At 40.1% G+C, this 12,430-nt stretch overlaps 1 protein-coding gene across 1 annotated transcript in view; it reads left to right on the forward strand.

Annotated features, from left to right (window-relative positions):
* LOC146855952 (solute carrier family 23 member 1-like) overlaps window positions 1-12,430 on the forward strand; it is a 1,135,305-nt gene that overhangs the window by 317,572 nt on the left and 805,303 nt on the right. The window contains exon 5 of the mRNA XM_085653904.1: window positions 952-1,055. Coding sequence (XP_085510030.1) covers window positions 952-1,055 — 104 coding nt within the window. The remainder of the gene's footprint in view (window positions 1-951; window positions 1,056-12,430) is intronic.

Genomic DNA, 12,430 nt, shown 5'->3' on the forward strand with positions numbered 1-12,430 from the left:
TGTGTTGTGTTTTTCTTCAAGTTATTATTTAGCCCATCTCATCTGTGCCTTCAAATATCTGATGGTATTTTATTCCGTGCTTTTATTTAGTTGATGCCGAATTGCCTGCATTACCTTAATGGCTTTTGATACATGCTGTCTGCTTGTCTTTTTCTATGATGCCTGTATGGTTGTGGAATTGCTTACAATATCTTGTAAATGGGTTCTGCAATGGCAAAATGAAGTTACTAAAGTTCATGCCGTTAGTTTAACATTGCTGAGTCTACAGGAAAGCCTCACATGAGCTTGTTCCAACGCAGCACCGTGACCGTGCACTGCACAGGGAAGGCTCTGTGAACACAAGCAGTGGTGGGTTTGCATGACTGCACATAAATGTAAATTGAATGCACCCTCCGTGCTCAGATTACTTCCTTAGCATTAGCTCTAGCAGGGAATCATTTCCCAGAGATCAAAGTCACTGTTGTTTTATTTAACACGCTTTGAGTTTGTTGGCTTTTTGATCAAAATATAATATGCAAATGACTCGGCATGCTACTCCGTCCTCTCGCGCCGTCACTTTCTGGACCTTATATGTGACAGTCGCATTAGTGACCCGTAATTTCCATACCTCATGCTCCCAGAAGAGAGTGAAAGGAGGGTCTGTTATCAGCTTCGCCTCCCCGTCATCGCTTCCATCCTGCGTTTCACGGATTCATTCAAGTTAATGACAGACAGACACCGCTTCCCAAGCGGACTTTGCCAACTTAACAATTAACAGTTGTGCACATGACAAACACGAGCTGATGGGGAGAGATTGATCTTGGTACAAGCAATTATTTCTGCCGCGCCTAGCAAATTTAATTTTCGTATCTCTTTTTTTTCTACAAAGTTTACGAAAGGTACGGAAGCGAATAAGCAGCCCCTCAGTTTTCTCTGAATCTTTCTTTCTCTCCATCCTTCCCCTCCTGACAGAGCGGCGGCTTTCTCTTTCGGCCCCGAGGATGACTTCCTCCGCAAACGCACCAGGGGAGGACGCACTGGAGTTGGCGTGCATCTGCAACCCCGCGGCTTTTGAGGTAAACCAACATCGCGCTTCGACCGTCGGCTTGCTCGTAAATGTATGTTTGGAGTTTTATAGGAGCTGACGTTCAGATTTGGTCTGTGGACTAATAGACGTCCTTGTAAATGTTTTCATACCAGTCCATTTACTGTTTTTTCCCCTAGTGTGCAAGTTAGGCCCGCTTTACCACAGTCATGGGCGTTGAACTTTGATGGCCGACTCCGTTGCTGCATTATAAATTAGGACAGCTAATTCCTTTCGTTGGGAAATCGTTCAGATATTTTGTTTTCTAGGCAGATGCCAAGAGAAGCTCATTAAGTTAAAGTACTTTCGACCAGTAATGAGAAGCAGTATGTCTCTGAAGCAGTACATTATGTCTGCACTTGTAACTTGTCAGGCTCAGAGGGCTGAATGCAGGGCACGGTGTCTTAGCCTATCGAACCCTATGTGTACCCTATGTTAACCGAGCCCTCAGTTCAATCCTAATGCTGTTAATGGGAAACCCAAAACCTCCGCTTGATCGATGCAGATGAATAAAACGTACTGACATGAGAGAAGGAATATCCCGCCGGAGGGATCATAGCACAACATCACTCCCGGCAAGTAGGCCTTTGTCCCACGTGTGTCATGCCTTCAAACTGTGCAATGGACACAGGGCGGCTAAGGGGCGCCTTACCTCCGCAGCCTTCAATTCAGAAAACGAGGCTCGTTTCCCAGGTTCAGGTGTGAGGTTATTAACCAGGTTGGGTAAATGCGGAAATGCAGTTTAAGTTCTCGATGACTTGACACGGCTAATGGATAGAAAAGTGCTGTACAAAGTTGATTCTATGTAGTGCAGCTCCATGTTTCATTTTTAGTTTTATAAACATGAAATTGAATTGCCGAATCTGACTGTTCACTGAGTCCACAATCGGTAACTGGGTTTTCATTTCCTACCAGAGGGGCAGGGTGTGTCTATAACTAGTGTAGCCTGTGCATGTGTTCTCAGCGGGGTGTGTCTATAACTAGTGTAGCCTGTGCATGTGTTCTCATCTAGGGTCAGCAGGAGCCCACTTCCCTTGGTTGCATTAGGGCATGTTGCACCTTTGGTTGGACGTGCCTCTTCCCAGCAGATAAAGATTTGGGTTTCAGCCAGGACATTATTGAGAAGACTGTGATTGGTTGAATGAACTTCGCAATCCGTCAAATATTCACCTTTTGATGTTTGTTAAAACTTTCATACAACCTGGAGGGATACAGCAGTGGATGGAATGACCTTACCTCTCCCAGTTCCATCTCCTTTAAAACCAATAGCAAAAGCTTCCCAGTCGCGTCCCACTTTAATCTGCAGGACCTTATTTCCAAACTAACCACATCTACAGAAATCAAACTGCTGCTGCTGTAGCAGACGAGTGCAACGACTCCAAGGGATGAACAGTGGTGTGCTCCTTTACAGAGCATTGCCATTTCTGATTGACCCCTTCGAAGAATCTACTGCCCCAATAATGGCCCTCCTACATGCCTCAAAAATAAATCAATAATCGGATCCAAAACCCGATGGTACACAGATCCTGCAGATCACCCCTGGATGCTCCCAGAAGAGAGTGTTGACACACTAAAACTGCCCTCTCTGCTGCCCTCTTTCAGAAAGGAAATGAAACCTTATGTGTCCAAAACCCTCTTCACCATCAACTTCTAAACCCTTTTAACCTCAGGGATCTTCGAAAGTGCTATAATAGTATCTTCTAACATTGAGTTACATTTCCTTTACATATTTTGTTGAAGGTATATAGGTGAAGGATTATTTTATTACATCCTTTTCTCTGTACAGTCTAGTTTGAGGCTTTTCTGAGGGACTTGGATAAATTGCAGATGTGGTTTAAAAAATAATTGAGAAGCCTTTAGTTCGAATATGGGGGATCATTCTTTTTGTGAAAATGTTTTTCTTAACTCACCATGTACCGCACAATTTGTGTTCACTGTTCTTTTTTATGGTTTCTTCAATAAAAAGCTTTCACCAATGAAATGACATTTCAATGTATGTGTTTGGAAAAATGTATGTTGTAGATCATCTTTTGAGTTCATATGTCAAAGACTTCTTAAGAGCAAAAGCCCTTTCGAGTTGACAACTATGACAGTGTGAACTTGCAAAGGTTCACTTCTAAACTGTTTGGGAAGTTATTAAAAAACTTTGCAAGTCTTTTGAGATCATGAAGGTTGCAAAGTTACTCACAGAGCAGCAGGACACCAATGCCCAGGAGAAATGGGAGGCAGGTATGAGGGGATCCCTGACGGACAGCCAGAAAGTTGGGGACCTCCTTATTTAACCATAAAGATGTGCTCAACTTAGGAGGAGTTACATGGCTGTGCTATACAGTATAGGGTCATCCCCATGTGGCAGATGTCCGCATTCGGTTTGGTCCTCTCTAGTAGTGTCGCCGTTCTGTGGGACATTAATTACATACTTTGAGTTTCTGTGCACACCCCATAACTGCTCTCTTTGGACAATTTAAGGTTTTATGCAGGTGGAAAGTAAAATCTAGGCACTTGAATTGTTGCTTGCTAAGCAAGGATAGCCATCAGATGGATGTGCTGCACAGGTTCGGATTTCTTCCATGTTTTTGTGATCTTCTGTAATAAAGTACACAGGAAAGTGAAGGATAGAATGCTTGACTTATTCTCAGCCGCTGGTATTAACTCTGGCCGCATACCAGTACATCGTTATTTTGCACACCTTGCCACCTGGCTGAGCCATCACCTTCCTCCTACATGCAGTGTGAAGCCCAAGCACAGGCAAAGACCCCTTTCCAGATCCTTATTTCAGCTGATCAAAGGGTGGGACTACATGTCTCTGCCATGAGTAGAGGAGCCAGGACCAATGCTTGGAGAAGAACTGGAGGACCAGCTGCAGTGCTGTTCACATCTAAAGGTAAGTTGGGGTGGGGGCGAAGGGTTTGTCTGTGCTGTGTCCGTGTGACTATATGTTCATGTCTTCGAGTCTCTAAGTATGTGCATTTTGTTGATGCATATGCGTGAATGCATGTCATTCCTCTCTGTATGTGTTTGTGGGGGAAATCCTTATGCATGATGTTATTTTTGTAGGCTCCACCAATCCTTTGGACTATTAGGTTACTGCTAACCATATTTGACGTAATGATTGCTCTGGCCTAAAGACACTTGACCTTGAAATATTGTGGGCATTATCGATATAATTATGGTTATTCCTTAAGAACCTTTTTATTGTCAGTTGATAAAATGGCTACTGCATTTATTGTGAGATGTGTTTTCCAAACGTGTTGCAAAGTTATCAAGTAGCGCCTTACACATGACTTGATGTGGGAAAAGAGTGTGAAGGATAGTTTTGCAGGTTGCGTAAACAAGTCAGAATGACTGGTAGCTAGATAAAATTCGAGTCCTCATTTTAGGATCAGCCAAGTCTTTATTGCTTTTCTAAATTTCATGAGTTTGCTAATGATCCTTGTTCACTTTGGGAACATTATTCAGAGCTCGCACGCCAGCAAAGGAGCTATTAATGCATGTTTCATTCACAGAGGCCCAAAGGTTTTCTGACCAGGGATTCTTCCAGCCTTAAGATTTGTGCGTCATCTTTATCAGCATTGCTAAGTCAGAAGGTGTTATCGTGATGAAGTTTGCTGATAAAGGGTTTAAGCCAAAGCATTTCAATGATCTAGTAGACAATATATTATTAGGTTCTGCTGGTGGCGGACTAGTCTTGAAGAGGTTGAGTTTGATGTTAGTGATGTGCCGATTCCTCCAGTTAGTGAGATTGTTTCCCGTGAATGAGGTTAATCTTCTTGAGGTGAAGACAGCATAAAGAGTGTGGCTTGCAGAATGTGGGGGATTTATGACTAGCTGATGGAAGTAGAATACTTCAGGGTTAGCAAAAGTGATGAGCCTTTCCTAGTTCTGGTTGTCAAACGAGGTGTTGGGATCCGCTAAGGTAAAGAGATACTAGTGGCCAATTGTAATATCTGATATTGAGTCCAACGCTACATCAGAGAAAGCTGCCTCATTTGGGTGTAGTCAACAGATAAGAAAGAAAGTTGGAGGAGAATGTTGAAGGAGTGAGAATCATACAAGGGAGGATACACATTCCAGCATTTTTTATTATTTAATGCTAGAAGCTGATAACTTGTTTTTGTATGCCACTGCAAGCCCCACACTGTTCTTATCTGGGTGGTTTCTGAAGGGGATTATGTATCCCTGAAGCAGTGTGTCTGTAGTGAAGCATCATCTCCCAGCTAAGTTTCAGTAATGAAAATAACTATTCAATTTGTGATCACACAAAAGGTCATAAATATGTATTCTGATTTTGCTTGAAGATCCTGCATCAATTAATATACAGGATATGTGGGTGATGGGTCAGCAGCTGGTAGGAAAGATATTGGCAGCTTTGTTACATAATTGTGATGTTTGTGTTTGCACTAGCAGGTGGCTAATGTGGATGAGATCTAGTTTGATCTAATGTTTACTGTTGACCAATTTGGTGACTTACCAGGCTGATATGTTTGTTGACAAAAATGTATAAGTTTCTCTAGCCTGATAGTCCATAATTGATCCAGAGGTTGTGTCACTCTTACGGTGATTCCTTTAGTCAGGGTGGATTTAAAAATGTGATTGATGGTTAGTCTTATCTGATAGCAATACTTTGCTATAGATGACTCAAGAACAAAATTAGTTGGCCAGAGGTTAGTCCACCCTGTTTGGAGATGCTCCGGTGATAGTTCTGCCAGGGATGGAAGTTGAGGCAAGTTTGATGACAACCTCACTCTAGAGATAGACAAGGATGATGAGTGGGTGATTGATTTAATCAATATGACAGCTGAGATGACTGTTTTTGCTGGAGAGACAGAAAAGAGGATAATATTGATAGAGGTACACTGTCTCATACAAAATAGACCTATGTTCTGTTAAACATTCTGCTTCTTGATCTACTGATTACTCTGATTGTAGCTGTTGTGACTTCTCTCATTACTGCTCTTGTAATTGTTCTGGCTAGAGTGGTTTTAGTAGGTGAAAATAAGGAGCAGTATGAGGTTCATATAGCTGCTTTTGGTTGCTTTGTACTGATTAACTGAGTTATGCTGTTATGCTGTTTAAGAGAGAAAATAGCTTGAAGGAGATGCGTAGAAGATATACTATGAGGTAATCTCTGTGTTAGCAGCGGATGTTTAGGGAAAGATTTCAGTGAGATGGGGTCAAGGAAGGGGTGAAGAAGAGGATAGGATAGGGTGAGGGGGAGGTGATAGGGATGAGGATGAAAAAAGCATGTTAGTGAGGCCATTCTACATTTTTTTATGATGAAGCAAACAAGTTGGTCGGTTTCAGTGAAAATCCCAATTTATTAGTCAGTGTAATAAAGGACATAATAAAGGACATAACTTTTATCAAGGTCCTCGTATTTTTTCCTATCTAGTTATGCTAGCTGTGGAACTTTGTGCACCATACCACTTCAAAAGAATAACATGGGACCCCTGCTTTTCTTTCTAAAATATTTATTTTTCATTATATTATTTTATTTGGCTAATTAAACTTTCTAGGAAGGCCACAGAAAGTTATATGTGATATGTTGACTGCAGCATGAATTTACATCACCCACATACATTACAAAAATATATGACTGCCAAGAGAACCATTGTGCAAGTGCCTTGGCTCTCTAAGAAAACCTCTTTCTATATATTATGAAGTCACCCCAAAAGGGTGCCTTGTAAACACACATGGAAGGGTGCCTAGTATATAGAAAAGTGGCACATAGCATGTTTGCAATATGTGTCATCCCAGTGATTAAATGCCTAAAATCTGTATTCAATTTGTAGGTCCAGCTAGATGTTTGAAAGACAGGTCCTGGTGTGATTAAAATATTCATATTAAATCTTTGCTTGAGAAAATGATAGAGATGTCATTCAACAATAGTTTTCTTTAGCTTTTCAAAATCCTATTTAATGGTCAAATTGGATTTACAATAATTTTAGTGGAAAAGTAACTTTATTAAGAACTGGGTTTTAGTCTCAGCAATGATGCTGAACATCCTGTGATTCTGGGCAAATCACTTAATCTCCCAGTGCCTAACAAAAATGAATGTGTGTCCTCATGTAACGTAACTGGTGCTATGTAAAGCGCTCTGATACACGTCGGGTCAAGTTCACGCTATATAAAACTCTGCCAAAAAAAAGTCTGTTCTGCCATTCACTTCTGTACACCTCTAGAGGCCAATACACATTTCTGTCTGGAGTTTACGACTACCTGCCATGGGGGTGTTGTCAAAAACTGCCCTCTTTGCAGCCATCTGAAATGACACCGGAACATTTGGCCAAAGAAAGGACAGCCTTAACACTACCCCTCTTGACTTTGAGTTTCCAAATGGGGCAGCTCCTATTTATTTCTAGAACCCTGGAACTCTTTAGGTTTTGCCCCAGCATGAGAGAGAACTAGTAATGACCAAGACAAAGGGGCGTAGAGTGCATCGAAATAAGTGTGGACCTAGAGTTTCCAGGAGCTGTGTCAGAGAGAAAAAGAGTTCAGCCATCTTGAATTTCAGGTTTTTGGGAATTTTTACAATAAAACCAAGAGGAAGTACAACAAACGGAGGTTGGCATGTGGTGAAAAATTTCACAGGTTTGAGTAAAGAAAGTTCTCAAATGACTGGCCAGTGCACTGGATCAGGCTGGTACCTCACTACCACATCCTCAAAACATTCCTGGATCTGAAAAAAATGGCCCTTCTGGAATAAAAAAAGACTCCATATTCCAGGTGGATGAAGAGGACTCAAGGACAACTGAATCCTTATGACACAGAGTACTGGTACTACTATCCAAGTGTCACATTTTCTCCTCCTATCTACTTGCTTCAGGGACATAAAAAGCAGTAAGACCCCTGACTATAACAAATCCTAGTGAACACAAAGGACTGGACCCATCTTTCAGGAGACCTGAGTGGAGAGATATCTAGTGCCTAGGAGTATTCCCAAAGGAAGTGGGGGCAGTAGGAGTTAGTAAATATAACTTTTCTATCAATTGGAGAAAAGTGGGACTGAGTCATTTTCATCACCTCCAAAATACAGGGACAAGGTGCTAAGGTTTGCCCATTGAGGTTGAACCCATGGTGGGTAAGAACCATGTTTGTCCTGCTCAGAGCATTTTGTCTTGCTGAAAATGGGTTCAGCATGAGCTGGCGATAAAGGTGTCTTTCCTCATGGAGCCCTATTTGGTGACAGCTTCCAGCTTTGCTTTGCTGGAGGGGATTTCAGAACCAAGTAAGCGACTAACTCGGATGGTAAAACATTGGACCAGGGCAAGGTGGCAAATCCATTGCCATAACAAAGCAACCTTGGTGGCTGTAAGCGTGGGGGGGGGGGGGGCAAATTTATCATTTAATTTAATTTAATCTAATTTAATAACATAATTTAATTTAAAATATAATTTAAATAACAACTAAACAAGTTAAAATTGAATAATATGTTCGGTTTTACTGCAGTTGTGTTGTCCCTTGTTACTGTAGTTCTTCTAGGTGAAACAGAGTTATGGAAATGTGTCTTATTATATTTTAATTAAAAAATCTTAATTTAAAATAAAAAATAATAATTCACTTTCTTTAGGGAGAGCTCTACTCTGGTGGCAGAGATCTCCACATACTGTCAGAAATCTACTGTTAATAACTTTTCAATCATGAATTGAGTCTAAGGAGTCTCCATTCCGTCCAGTAAGGGTACAAAGACTTGTACATCTACATTTAGACATATATCTTAACCCGAAAACAACAAATGTATCCTTGAGGATATTCACACCTATACATAGGTGTAGATGTAAATGAGAGGAGACTTATACATAAAAATACCTTTTGAATAGGTTTTAAATTCTTAATGTTCATGAAGAAGTAATGGGACAGTTGCCCTCCATATCAACTTTTACAACACTTATTATTAGAAACAGAAAAGCTGAATGACAAGCTACATAATCTCCCCAAATATTTGATAAACTAGCTTTTCTTGACCTCCAAAATATCTCACACAAAGGATGAAATCATTCTTTACGATAATGAAAATAATAATAAAAAATAAATCACAGTTTTCAGCACATCTAACAATATACTAGCCCCAACACAAATACTATCTGGATAATGTATGGCACTGTTAAATTCTGTCTACCACCATTTATCAAGATATACGCTATCCAAGGGAAAAGCCAAAACACCAACATTCTACTAATTTATGCGCTCTTCACTCATAAACAAAGCACCACATATTACTAATAATTATTAAAGAAAAAAATTAACTATTGCTACCCCCAAATAATTGTTATGGATTTTTAACAAGCAACAATTCAAACAGTCATTAAAATATATCCTTACATAGCAATACATGGATGTTAATTCCATTTTGATCGAGCTTTATGGAAGGAATACTAAATATCCAGCTTAAGCATAGGCAACTCAAGCAATACTGGTTTGTACAAAATCATAAATACCATATATATATAGGATTTTAACACTTTAATGATAGTAAGTGTGCAAACATATATATATATATATATATTTATTTATCCACATGCACAGCAATTCCAGCAGCGTAAACAGGAGAGCACTCACAGATCCTTGTCAAAAATTATTTATGCGTGCACAGACCCCCCCGCACTGACAGACGCGTTTTGGCAATCTGCCTTTCTCAATGTCAGTTACCCCAAGTGTATGACACATATTTAAAGTGCTGAACGTGAATTACGTGAATAGAAAAGAAATGTCAAAATCAAAGAAGGCCTTGTATAGTCACTGCCTGATGCAGAATATATGGCGGCCATCTTAGAACCTGTTCCAGAGTTAATGTAGGTTCACAAAAATTAATCAGTACTCCAAAGTTATATATCAATATATACAACTATTTACATGTGGTTAATGAAAAAAAGAAATACGTATATATACATTTCATAATTAGAAGATCAAAATTTCAACATGATTAGAGAATTACTTATTATTCTGAGATCATTCTATCAAACTAGTCAGAGTTAGACATAGCGTCTTGGGTTAAATACCTTTGTTCAGCCTAAATGAATATTCAATATTGCCGCTTGACTACCACAGGAATAATGAATAATGGCGCACTGACTCAATTATGCCCTGAATGGGCAAACCACTTGGAGTACTGTTAAGTGAACAAAATTGCGCCCTGGATGTGCATACCAACAGAACTGTACATGTGAAGAAGGCCTAAAAACAATTCATAGATGCAATCATAATAGGGATTAAGAACTCTCAATTAATCGTTTCATTTGTTTAAAAATTGATATAAAGGGAAGGAAAAAGGAAAGGAAATACAAAGAAGGGGTGTACAGGAGAAACAGAGAAAACAGAGAAAACACAAAAGATAATTCTCCAATTAATCTAAGTGAGCCCATAACTTCTCATTAATATTGAGGCCTAAGGGAACTCTAGTTTGGAGATCTATTATGTGATTAGATTCTAGGGCCCTCAATACTATTGTCCTGTCCCCTCCTCTTTCACTATTTGGTACCTGATCAATGCAAAAAAATATAAGTTGTTTCGGACCACTTTTATGCATATGTTCGAAATGGCGGGCCATCAAATAGGTCTGATCTTTCTTAGTGATGGCTCGCATATGTTCCAGTATCCGTTTTTTAGCTGGGTGGATGGTACTGCCCACGTATCTCTTTGGAGAAGGGCATTCTAATACATATACAGTATATTCCGAGTTGCAATTCAACAGCCGATTGATCTTTCTTGTTTTTCTAGCAATTGCCCCACTCTCCAGAGTTACATATTCCAGTACTTTATGGCTTTGTTGGAAAAAACCCTTTCACCATGTTTGCTTGTGGTACTGGTGGCTGGAAGTGGTTGTGTACAAGATGATCACCTATTGGATTGCCACGTCTATATGTAATCAATGGATGTTCTGGAATTACTTTTTAAAAAATGTTATCTGTTCGAAGAATGTGCCTATTTCTTTTAGAAATTTGCACTACTTCAGGAGATTTGACATTATAGTGTGTGATCATTCTCACAGGGGTATCTGTAGATGTATTTTCAGGTTTATATGTTTTGGGTATCAGTAGTTGCAATCTATCTATTTTCTCAGTTTTATGGGAAGCCTGATGTAAGATACCCAGCGAGTAACCTCTATGCCTAAACCTTTGGAGAGCCTCATCTCTAGCCTTCTCATACCCTCTGGAGGTTATGCAATTTCTCTTCAGACGGAGGAGTTCCCCATAGGGGATATTGTTGACCATACTCCTCGGGTTGGCACTACTGGCATGGAGACCACTGTAGGTTTTCTATTTAGGCGGGTCGAGATCTTGGAATTGTCTATATAAACTTCCACATCAAGATAACAGACACTTGTGCTGCTAATTTGACCACTGAATTTCAAATTGAGATTATTACAGTTCAGGGAGGCAACATACTCTTCTGCAGTAAGATGGGTCCCCTTCCACACGATGAATAGGTCATCAATGTAGCGGGCCCATAATACAATGTGATCCAACCATATATATATTTATATATAAATATATGTTTTATCTATGCCCATTATCTAGGAGCTCCTAAGGCCATAACAACCAGACTACAGATCATTCAGAACTGCGCAGCCCATTTGCTCCTAGACCTCCCATATCAGCAATTGGCTAAGCCTGCCTTGAGATCATTACACTGGTTACCAATAGTGGAGAAAATCAAATTCAAAGGACTGTGCATTGCACATAAATCCTTCTGGGAAAAGGGACCTGTGATCAATCAATCTATGATCATCCCGTACCTTCCCAATAGAAGCCTTCACTCTACAAACATGCTGCTTGCCACAGTGCCAGAGATAAAGCGAGCAAGAAGCAGCGGCCGCTCTTTCTCCTATAATGTAGCAAGGTTGTGGAACTCCCTTCCCCTTCACATACGCCAGGAATCTAACCATCTGGCATTTTGGAAATTAGTCAAAACTTGGCTTTTTAAAGTCACAGCACAGTAAGAGGGTCGCCTTGGTCAGCGTCTGCATACAGCGCTGGGATGTCTCAGGGTGCAATGCGCTCTATAAATGTTTCTTTCATTATATATATATATATATATATATATATATATATTCACTGAAAAACACAAAGATTACAGGGACGTTATAATTATGAAATAGAATTAAAAAAAACCTTAGAAATCTATTGGAAAAAAAAAAGGTTACAGGGACGTTATAGTTAGGCTTATATTTCACTCGTACAAAACCAGAGAAATTCAGCAGTTATAGTTCGCTAAGCTAACAACAACTCACGCACCCCGCAATGCTCTGCTTATGACCTGACATATTACATGACTCATGACATGGTCAGTGACATCACTGATGACATTACTGATGATGGGGCAGATGCAGTTTCTGCCTTTAGGAAAGATGTTGGGAGGTGCTGTGTC

Source organism: Triturus cristatus, chromosome 4_1, assembly GCF_964204655.1.
Source record: "Triturus cristatus chromosome 4_1, aTriCri1.1, whole genome shotgun sequence".
Taxonomy (NCBI): Eukaryota; Metazoa; Chordata; class Amphibia; order Caudata; family Salamandridae; genus Triturus; species Triturus cristatus.